At 37.0% G+C, this 12,126-nt stretch overlaps 1 protein-coding gene across 1 annotated transcript in view; it reads right to left on the bottom strand.

The window, feature by feature from the left end:
• The window catches only part of KCNH5 (potassium voltage-gated channel subfamily H member 5), a 333,597-nt gene that overhangs the window by 260,215 nt on the left and 61,256 nt on the right, over positions 1-12,126 (bottom strand). The window contains exons 5-6 of the mRNA XM_067733914.1: positions 11,673-11,788; positions 6,004-6,396 (exon numbers count right to left, since the gene is read on the bottom strand). Coding sequence (XP_067590015.1) covers positions 6,004-6,396; positions 11,673-11,788 — 509 coding nt within the window. The remainder of the gene's footprint in view (positions 1-6,003; positions 6,397-11,672; positions 11,789-12,126) is intronic.

The raw sequence follows: 12,126 nt of genomic DNA, 5'->3' as shown, positions 1-12,126 counted from the left end.
GCTAAAATCCAAAACACTGATGATACCAAATGCTAGTGAGAACGTGTGCCAACCAGAACTCTCATTCATTGCTGGTGGAAACATAAAATGGTAAAACCACTTTGAAAGAGAGTTTGGTAGTTTCTTACAAAACTGACATATTCTTACCATATGATCCAGCAACCATGCTTCTTAATATTTACCCAAATGAGCTGATAACTTATGCCTACACAAAAACCTGCAAACAAAAGTTTATAACAGCTTTATTCATAATTGCCAAAACTTAGTAGCAATCAAGATAGCCTTCAGTAGGTGAGTGGATAAACAAACTGTGGTACATCCAGACAGTGGAATATTATTCAGTACTAAAAAGAAATGAGCTATCAGCCATGGGAAGACATGGAAGAACCTTAAATGCATATTACTAAGTGAAAGAAGTCAATCTGAAAAAGCTACCTGCTGTATGATTCCGACTATATGACTTTCTGGAAAAGGCAAAACTGTGGAGATAATAAAAGGATTAGTGGTTGCTAGGGGTTAGGAGGGAAGAAAGGATGAATAGGCAGGGCACAGAGTTTCAGGACAGTGAACTACTCTGTATGATACTACAATATGCCATTATGCATTTGTCAAAACCCATAAAATGTACAATACCAAGAGTGAGACTACTGTAAACTATGGACTTTTAGCAATATGATATGTCAATATAGTTTCACTCTGGTGGGGGTGTCGATAATGGGTGAGGTTATGCATGTGTGGGGGCAATCTCTGTATGGGGAGTCTCTGTACCTTCCTCTCAATTTTGCTGTGAACCTAAAACGGCTCTTTAAAAAAAGTCTATTATCAACTGAGCAAACACATTGATAAGAAAAATCAATCAGTTCTAAGGTAGACTTGGCAATGTTTCTATGGGTTTAATAATATTAAAACTAGTAAAACTAAAAAAAAAATAATACTATGTAATCCTTACCTATACCACTCAAACATTATTTCAATTACCTATAGGCTTTAATAAAAAAAGTAATGGTGATGAAATTGTATTAACTAGCAATTTCTAAAATTTTATTCTGGGTGGAGCGCCTGAAATTCCACAAAAGGGGACAAAAAGCGTCTAAAATCTTTGAGTATAATTAGCTTCTTTGATTTCCAATTCTTGTTTTGATGACTAGGCAAGAGATAAAAATTTGCTATGTAAACAGATATGCTAAAATGAAACAACGCATGTGGCCACTTGACAAGCATAATTCAAGAAAGTAATAATTTAGAAAATTATTTTCCATAAACTTCCCTGGAAATTAAAAATATTTATAATACTTCCACTTAGCAGTCACTGGCCCAATCATTTTGTCTCCTGAAACAATACATAAGTGATCATTTTTCCAATTTCAATTTGTTCTAACCTAGTTTATCATGTTTACCACTTACTAATACCACTCATTGTCCCCTGAATTCCCCATGTATCACGATTCCTAAGTCCACTCAGGCTACCAAACTGTGTGTTACCTGCAGCTGCCCCATTTTTCTCTGATGTCTTATAATTCAGTTCCCCCTAACCTCCCCGAGCTGTATTCAAATGCATGCTACAAATGAGCTTATTTCTATTCCTTGGATTCTTGGTGATAACATCTTTTACCCCATTATGGTTTCTAGGAAATTTACATTACGTACTTCTTTTCAAACAGAATTATTTCCTTTAATGGATTCTGTCTTCCCATCCTCACAGTTCTCTTAAAGAATGTCATACCCAGTTCGTGAATGCCTAGTAAATCAAGTTGCCTTAAGAGAGCATGTTGACTGAGACAATCTTGAATACAAAAAGTGTTATTAAGTCCTCTAAGTCATTCTGCACTCATAGCATGTCAAAGGATTAAATTGTGATCTTCAGACTCATACTCTCCTATTCCCAAGCCACCACTAGCTCAATTTCTCATTTTTAAGTTCTATTTTGTTTTATGTCATTGTACAGTCTACTAAAACCTTGCTAACACTTTATTGCTTCAGGTCAGTGAGTCACCAATATGTACTAAGAGCAACGAAGGACTACCAAGGAGATGGAACACATCCCTCAATATCACAGGGCTTATCACGAAGCTGAGGAAACAGACATGCACAAATGAAATAATAATGTCCCCTCAGACATGCACAATTCTACAAACAAAAATCATTCATATCTGTTTTCCCATCTATTCCTTAAAACCGTTGTGTGAAGTAAAAAAGTCAAGCATTCCTTCCCTTTTTTTTTACAAATATGGAAACTGAGACCCAGAATCACCATCTCAAAGACTCACAACAAACATGCCCTAAAGAAGGCCTCCAATAATTGAAAGAGAAAGTTAAAAATAATGTGGAGCCAAAATATAAGACAATACTAGTTTGAAAGATGAGAAGGTAAACAGAAGCCCTTGATTTATTTAGAAGGGCAAAGATACTCATAAGTCAAATACTGATGCTAAAAATATTAAGAGTAATCAATTAACAGAAAAACTTCTAATCCTGTAGAGGAAATCCAGGAGATTTAAAAAATTCAATCAATCCAAAAGACAGCAGAGAAGAAGCAAAAATAAAAACAGAGAAAAGTGAAGAAAAAGCATTTTACAATGGAAAATAAGATGCTCTAAGAAAATCAAAAGGTAATTAATCACAATAAGTGTAAATAGACTAAACTTCCCAGTTAGAAAGACTCTTAGAATGTATAGACTATTTATAAAAGACACAACTAGAGTATAATAATCTAGAATGATAAAAAGTTAAATAATAGAAATACATATATCAAATAGTATACAAATGCTAGTTTGGCTCTATTAGTATTAAGCCAAAAAGACTTTAAGCAAAAAAAAAGCATTATTAGTTACAAGAAAAGGTGGAAAATAATGTTGAGAAAATCTTCCAGAAAGTACAGCAAAAATACAAAGGATTGGAAAATAGGGAAGAAAAAAAAAGGAATCAGAGGAGAAGTCTAGTAGGTATAAGAACAAAAGGAATTCCAGCAAGAGAGAGAATGGAAAAGAGGGGGGAAAGGGATGGAGAAAATCATCATAAGAAAAAAATCAAAACAGAAGACGTGCTTTTCTAGATTGAAAAAGGCTACCCAGTCAGTACCCAGCAAAACTGATGAAAATGGGACTTACACTAAAGCATATTACTGGAAAGATTCAGAACCCTGGACAGAGAAGATACATCAAATTTCCAGAAAGAGAAAACAGGTCACAATGGTTTAAAGTTTCTTAAGAGAATTATTAGAAGGTAGACTGTAATGGCACTGTGTCTTTCAAAATCTGAGGAGAAATTATCTCTGGACTAGGATATTACAGCTAGCCAAACTGTCCATCAGGTGGGAGGGTAGAGTGTAGAGAGATCTGTTTAAGAAAATGATGTTGATAGACTATTACTTGTATCAATGTACTGGAGGGAGATTTAGACAACTGGCATAGAGCTTAGCGATTGAGTTAGTGATTAGTACATAAAACTAAGCAAATGATAAAACCAACTCTCAGGAAAATGGAAAGTGCAGAAAAGGAAAAGTAATCACAGCATGTTGAAGGTTCAGCTATAAATAGCATATTTGTAGTAGTAATGATATAAATACCTACTATTTATGGAACCAAGAGGATGGTATACCTATATTGCGAGAATGAGGTGAGGGAAATAAGTGCATATATACAGTTAGGGCAGGGAGAAAGAGGCTAAAACTTCAAATTCCATAGTAAGAAGTCAAAGACAAGTCCTAAAACTGAAAAACGAAGAGGTAGGTACATAATCTTGCTGTTTGGTGATGGAAGCAAATAACAAAGAATCCCTTAAACAAGGGGATTGCCCCTAGTGGTTGCCCCTAGTGTCTTTTCTTTTTTAAAATGAGATATTGCCAATTATTCTTCATGTAAGTTTTACCATCATTCCCTTGAGCAATGTATGAGAGGCCTCACCCCATCGCTTCATCAGTTCAGGTCCCCGACAGAGTAATGCCAAGTCAGGGTTAGATATGCAAGACCTTTACTGAGATAAATGCCTATGAAGGAGAAACGGAGGAGGGAGGAGCCTTCAGACCACAATGCCATTTGAAACCTGTGAAGAGGGGAGGAAGAATTGTGTAGAAAGAGCCTCAACCACAGCACAGGTAAATGGGGAGTCCCAGAGCAAAAGTTGCTCAATAGAGGAGCTCTTTATTGAGCAGGAGTAAACTAATCATAATGTTACCACCATTCTTAGTCACTGGCTGGACACAATGTTGGGGAAATATGGCTTCGATGTGTGACCTGCAGCAAATCAGAAAACCATAGCAGGTGTCAGTCAACTGTGTTCAGTGGTGTGTTGGTAAATGACTAACAACCGATTCCACAGAAAGTTAAAGAAAAGTTTTTATTCATAGCATTTGTGACTTTCTGGGTGTAAATACTCCCATTGTGGCCAGTTTCAAGCTACCAGTGTGATAGTGTGATATCACTGAATGCCAATGAATGATTGGCTTTCCCAAACCAGGAGCCACTTCCAGGAATCCCCTAACTGTGCTCCATGCAGCAGGTTTTCATGAAAGGAGATCTGAGCAGTGCACATCCTTAGCCACCTTCTCACCAATCTAGTGTGTGTGGTCAATGATGGTATGTCAGTGTAGTTTGTAGGTTTACTTTGCATTTTCCTTAATATTAGTAAGTCTGAGGATCTCTTCATGTATTTGTATGGTATATTAAATGCATTTATTATTATGTAATGTTTAATGTATTCACTTTTCTATGAATTAAACCAATCTTTTAATTATTTTTATTAAAATCTTTATGCCTATGTTCTAAATAATGGAAATCTTAATGCATTGATCTTAATATATTAATCCATTTAGTAAGTGAACATAGAAATACTACTTATTATCTTCTTATCATATGATTAGCATTTTCAAAATTAACCCCTCTCAACCCTTCCAGAAGGTAAATAGGGAAGAAATAAATATACCTTAACAAGCTTGATGTAGGTAAAATCTAAAATTAGAAAACAAATTACTACGATTCCTTTTTTTCCCCCAATTTTTAAAGTAACAATTACGTGTACAGCATCAAAATACAATGTCTATACTTAACTTTCAGGGAAATATTTTTAATATCATTAAGGTGGATTGAATGCAGAAATTTTATGGAAAAAGTTACTGAAAAAAAGTTTGCAAACTACCTCCCAAATACACACACAATGACAACAATGTAGTGCAGAATTTTCCATCTGAACAGTCTATGAGGACAGAGTAAAATCTTCAGGGAAATTAAGTTTGTAATTATTATTATGAACATATTTTAATAATAGATACATTCTATATTGACTCATTTATATACATCCTTCGTGTAGCAAGTTGAAAATCATCCACTACTAGGTTAGAAGCTAAGAAGCTCTGAATAAAATGGTCTTCCAAGACATTACACGTTTTAAGTGTTTCTCATTGTGCAGATAACATTGAATAAGCAGAATCTTGAATGTGACCAGACATCAGAAGTCATCCAATATAGTCTCTAATCACAAATGTACTTAGACAAAATTTAAAGCAAAAACTATAAAAAAGAAACCAAAAAGGCAAAAATTCAAGAATTTTTCTTCCATAAAATTTTCTGTATCTTTTTGTTAACTCAAGCACTGCTATCTGGAGGAGGAGGAGTCAAAAGACCTATGGGTGCACAGAGTTTTAAAATGCCACAGTTTTCAAAAAAATAAAACCAAAACACACATCAAAACACATCACCTGTCAATCAATTATCTAGTTCATAAACGATATTTGACTCCAAATGCTGTGGCTTTTCTTCTCCTCCACCTCTTTCAACCACAACCTCCAACCATAGCCATTTTTCTAGTAATCAGTATTTTCAACCAGAAATCAAGAAAAAAAAGCAGATGAAAATTATAAGGTAATCAAATATGACAATTTACAGCAAGTGTTTAGTAGGATGAAGATTGAAAGTGGTGGCTCAAAAGAAGTTTGTATTATCTGTAAACTCCTTTTATCCTAATTTTCTCGAAACGTGATTCAAGTACTAAAAAGAAAAAGAAACTTACCTCATCAACATTTTCAAAGGCATTGATGATGTCATAAGGTAAACAAGACAACAGATCGATCACAAACCAAGTTTTCAGATAGTTCATCCTGATCAACTTGGGGTCAGAAATGACCTCTCCACCAGGTCCCACAAAGGTCGTGTGAAAATTTAAAACAATGTCAACCAGAAAAATAACATCCACCACACTGTCCAGCACCAGCCAGGCTATGTTGTTCTGCTTTGTTTTGAAGGAAACGTTATAAGGAACCATAATGGCGGTGTAGAAGGTAAGAATTAAAATCACCCAATCCCACGTTGTTTTAAAAGCACAATAGTGTAAAATAATGTGTGGTGGCGTCTTTGGCGCTTCTTGCTTGTACTGAGGAAGGATATCTGATCCCAGCTGAAGAACCTAAAAGAGAGAAAATGTATATATAATGACCCGGACATCTCTGCACAGTAGTAATGAATTCAAATTTACTGGCAGCCAAACCACAGCCTATTAATCATGACTCCTAGTTTCAAGGCCAGTCAGGCTCTGTAGTTTCATCTCCCTCTTCTCCTAAGTTGTATCAAGGTTTGTTCAAAGTCACTCCATGTCCAATCTCTCTACCAAAGTTGATCTGTCTGCTATTCCCTCTGGCTTTCTCTCCAGTGGCCAACTGTTGTTTCAAAAACTGGTCCCCATACATGGAGGGCAGGGAGAGACCAAAGAAAGAGGCAGACCACTCCAGATTGGTAGGTGGCAGTTTTAATATACAAGGGAACTTACTTACAAGGCTTTTTTTTTTTTTTTTTTTTTTGCGGTACGCGGGCCTCTCACTGTTGTGGCCTCTCCCGTTGCGGAGCACAGGCTCCGGACGCGCAGGCTCAGCAGCCATGGCTCACGGGCCCAGCCGCTCCGCAGCATGTGGGATCTTCCCAGACCAGAGCACGAACCCGTGTCCCCTGCATCGGCAGGTGAACTCTCAACCACTGTGCCACCAGGGAAGCCCCTTACAAGGCTTTTGTTGGGCAGCCACAAGACCAGTAGATCTCTGAACCCACCCACCAAATATTAAAAGTTTATACAGAAGCCTTAACTGGGTTCAGTCACATATAGAGGTGTGACTGAAGGTCACAACAACACCTGAAGGTCTCAACAACACCTTACTCTCTCAAGCCTGCATCCTTGAAAATGGCCCCCATTGTGGGAATGGTAAGCAGAGTATACGTTCCAAGGACAAGGGTAGGGGTAAGGAGCCTCCAGCTGCCTGGGTCCAGCTGAAGGGTCAACCCGCAGTCCCATGCTCTCGATGACCTCCCCCAGCACCAACATTGATCCACAGCACTGCTGGACACCAACTTCTGCAAGTTCTGCACACTCACTTGGCAGGCTTGCCTAGAATCACACATCTCTCACTGACTGCCCAACTGTTACTTGCATGACTCACCGTTATCCATTCTTCACATATTTGGCACCTCAAGGAGCATAACTTTGATTCTGACGGCCTTGCTGAACCCCAGGGCCCCACTGATGGTGATCTTGCTGTTGTGTGCGACTCAGCCAGGGCCCTAATGACTGGCACAGCAATATCAGGGGTGTAAATGTTATAACCTGCTTTTCCCTTTTTTCCTTTCAATCAGGACTTAAAGAATATTGGATTTCCTGCCCAGAGGCAAATTCCCTTTAGGGAAAAAAAAAAAAAAAAAACTAAATATTCAGGTTTGCTTCTCCGTACCTTTTCGACAAATGGAAAAATTTCAATGTAATGTTATATGAACCTTGACTTACTCTGATTAGGTCTCATTAAAGAGACAATGAGAAAAAGCAGATGACAGAGCAAAAGCAGAGGTCTGGGCAAAGGTAACAAACACAGGACCTAGCACTTCCTTCCAGAACCTAGAACCTGGAAATTGTGAAAAGGAGCTGAAGCAGCAGGTCAGAGACCTCTGCTCCATGCCATCAATGAAGCTAAAGCTGAGTAAACCTATGTATTAAGGAGTCTGTAAGTGGGACTTTGATAAACAATGTTTTCAGCAGCTCTACCATCTTATGCATCCAAGTGTTTAGTGTCCCTAGGACTAATGGGACCCAGAAAGTAGGAGTCAACAAGTTCAAATTATAAAATCATAAATGCACTAAATTTGTGAATGTGCAAATAGATGTAAACAAAAACACCTGTTAGCATGTAATTCTTACGCTACAAAGCAAAATAAGTATACTAGCATGTTTTGAAACTTGAGATTTATCCTGAAAAGTCTCTCATAAATAGAACTTACATAACTGAAAACTAAGTATATAATATAATCATTGCTATTTTAAAATGTGAAAAACATCATTGATATTCTCTTTAGGTGTATATTATAATTATTGCTTTAAGTTTGGGAGTTATAAGAACTATTTATAAAGATTTTTACATATTTATCCTCATTATCAGTGCCCCAGTCATACTTTTCCCATAAGGTCTTAAATTACTTAGCAACAAATTATCCTACAGGCAGGTAAGCTTCATGTTGAGACAAAGCATTACATACACAGAATCATACAGAACCATGGCCTCTCTTTCACTTTTCAACCACTGATCTATTCATTCTAATTTCACTGTGTTAAACATGAAAATTTCCTTCATATTCAATGTTAATATTTTACCACAGTCTACAGTTTGAGCACAAAGAAATCATACTTAGAAAATAAACTCAGTGCCAGGGTACATTAGGACCTTCATGGGTCCTGGGTATTTTTGCCTTCTTAGACCCCTTCCTCCTTAAAAATAATAAAAATTATATTTTACAACTGTCTTTTTATAAAGATGAATAAATTAATATTATATATTCAAAATTCTTTTACCTAAAAGTTCATTTTTTCCTTCTACTATTAGTGGAAATTCAAACATCATGTGGGCCCTACACACTGTGTTAATAGACAAGTCGGCCCCGCTAAGCACCCTGGACAAATGTAAGATGTCTCCTCTAGAGATGGAATGAAATCACTCTTGAGTTCAGTATTTCTTAAATCTGGCCACAAACTAGAATCTTCTGGAGAAGTTTTAAAAAAATAAAGTATACTCATACTCAGACCCCATGCCAGAAAATAATTAAATTCATCTTGTGTGGGTTCCCAGAGAATCTATATTTTCAAAATCTTTCCAGGTGATTATAATGTACAGGTCAAAATAAAAACCCTTGTCTTATATTTCTTTAGACATTCATAACCCAGTTCTTCGGAAGGTGACTTGCATTCGTAAAGCAATCCAAAACTGCTACAAGAGAAGGAGGAGAATGAGCAGGGAGGCGAGGAGAAGAATGGCAACAACAACAAAGAAAGGGACTCACTATGTGCTGCAGCTTTGAGCTTTCTCACATGCAGAGCACGACTTTAATCTCAGCCCCATCACTAGGACTCCTTTATAAGGCAGTGAGTAACAACTCTTCGCTTTGTTATTTCATTTGTACTTTCAGGAGCAATAAGCCTTAGGTAGAGGGGGGATGAAATCACATTTACTGATGTATTTTTGTACTGAAACAGATATACGCTTTCTCTCTGAATATCTGAGCGCACTGACTCTAAAGGACTCAGTACCACGGATACAAGTGAGAAGCTGAAGCCAATCAGCACGATGTCAGGACCTGTGGAAAACAGATGAACTGCCTACATGGAGACCAGGATCTTTGAAAGTGGGGATCAGCTCCAAATTTAGGGGGCCTGGTGGAATTAAGATAAAATTTATATGTGTTGGAAAAAGTGAAAGAGCCTGAAATTTAACAGCAAATCCAAATACTCAAGCTGAGCAAATTATATGACTCTGAGTACAACTGGCAAAACTATATCTTTCTGCTAACTTGGTGCTTCTTTTAGGTCAGTCTTTGAAGATCTAAGAGCACAAACAGACTAAATCTCTGTTGAAAACCTTCTTATTCCACATGTTCTCTGAAATCAAGCCTAAGACCTGACAGAAAGCAGTTTGGTATTTGAATCAGGTTTGTGAATTAGGGATGACTGATAAAGAAACTAACAATAATCAAAAGGCAAAGCAAAAAAAAAAGAAAAAAATCAGATGGGAAGAAACAGGAATGAAAGTTCCTCAAAAGTAAAAGTAAAAATGATAAGCTGTCAAGCGGAAAGGAACTTTCCATTTGATATAGAAAAAAAAACTATCCTGAGTGATTCAGGGTGCTAAGGTAGAAAAATTTCCTCTCTATGGTCTCTTTCCTCTTGTTCTTGCCCAGCTGTGTTAACAAAGAAAGAAAAACTGAATGAGTTAAGACCCAGTAAGAAGCATAACTGCAAAAGTCAGCAGTCACAGAAACAAGCTCCTACACTTTAGCTTGATTTGTAGAAAGAAACGGACAACCAAAGGCAGAAAAGAAAGTAGCTTCAAAATCAAGTAGTACAGGGCTTCCCTGGTGGCGCAGTGGTTAAGAATCCGCCTGCCAATGCAGGGGACACGGGTTCAAGCCCTGATCCAGGAAGATGTCACATGCCTGCAGAGCAACTAAGCCCCTGAGCCACAACTACTGAAGCCTGCACACCTGGAGTCCGTGCTCTGCAACAAGAGAAGCCACTGCAATGAGAAGCCCACACACCACAACGAAGAGAAGCCCCAGCTCGCCGCAACTAGAGAAAGCCCATGTGCAGCAATGAAGACCCAATGCAGCCAAAAATAAATAAATAAAATAAATTTATTAAAAAAAGAAGATACATGTACCCCAATGTTCATAACAGCACTATTTACAACAGCCAAGACATGGAAACAACCTAAATGTCCATTGACAAATGAATGGATAAAGAAGATGTGGTATATATATACAATGGAATATTAGCCATAAAAAAGAATGAAATAATGTCATTTGCAGCGACATGGATGGACCTAGAGATTGTCATATTAAGCGAAGCAAGTCAGACACAGACAAATATCATATGATATCATAGAATCTAAAATATGATACATATGAACTTATTTACAAAACAGAAACAGACTCACAGATATAGAAAACAAACTTATGGTTACCAAAAGGGAAAGGTGGGGAAGTGATAAATTAGGAATTTGGGATTAGCAGACACCACTATATATGAAATAGATAAACAACAGGTCCTACTGTATATTCAATATCTTATAATAACCTATAATTGAAAGAATATGAAAAAGAGTACATATTATATATATATATATATATACATATATAACTAAATCACTTCACTGTACACTGGAAACTAACACAACATTGTAAATCAACTATACTTCAATTAAAAAAAAAAAGATTCACTCAGCCCAGGTATCATCTCATTCAGGTAACCCCTCCCTCCTCTGCTGGATCTTTAACTCCTTGATGATAGGGCCAATGGCCTATTCATCTTTACATCCTTTGCAGAGTACCAAGCATGGAGCAAACCCTCAATAAGTGTGTGCTGCACACATAAATTAACGAATGAGTGAACTGCCTAACTCATTTGCTCAAAGAAAACCTCATTCTGTACAGACATCACCTGGGATGTCATAAATTACCTTCCCATTTCCAAAGTAGGAGAGCATAAAAGGAAATATAGAAAATTTCTATAATTCTACAAGGAAAAATCAATTAGCATATAAGTGTTTGTAAAATAATAGCCATTTATAATAATAAATGTTTCAAATAACTGAAATACTTGTGGGGGGGAAAATGTATGACCACCACCATGTTGGGAAGTAAAGTTAATCTCGCACTTACTTCAGCTAGTCTTGAATGTTTGTGGACCACCTCTGTTTTATTCATTGGCGTGAGCTGTTGCAAAACACTTCGGCTATTTGTCAAAGCCCGTGTCAATCGGGCAAATTTTGTCCAACCTTAAAAATAAGGAAAGAAAGTCTCAGTTTTTCACACGTCATGAATATGGAAGCCTACATTCTTGCTAATATTCAAGGGATCTCAGAAATAGCATAACATGCGGAACTAATGAAAAGTATCAATCTAAAGCGCTTAATTTCTACACAGACATCATCATATATTTCAAGTGCAGTTATAAAATGGTAAGTAATTTTCATGTGTGATCTTTGTGTTTTGCTCATATCTATCATATAGTCCCTATAGCCAGGTAGCTAGTTGTCCACAAGATTCTGTCCTCCCCCTTGCATTGTATAGGTTTGTTACTGGGAAACAGCTGCCCAGCCAGGAATACATTTCC

This window comes from Pseudorca crassidens, chromosome 1, assembly GCF_039906515.1.
Source record: "Pseudorca crassidens isolate mPseCra1 chromosome 1, mPseCra1.hap1, whole genome shotgun sequence".
In the NCBI taxonomy this organism is placed as follows: domain Eukaryota; kingdom Metazoa; phylum Chordata; class Mammalia; order Artiodactyla; family Delphinidae; genus Pseudorca; species Pseudorca crassidens.
Note: the sequence above shows the minus strand (reverse complement) of the source record. Positions and strands in the feature narration are given on the sequence as shown.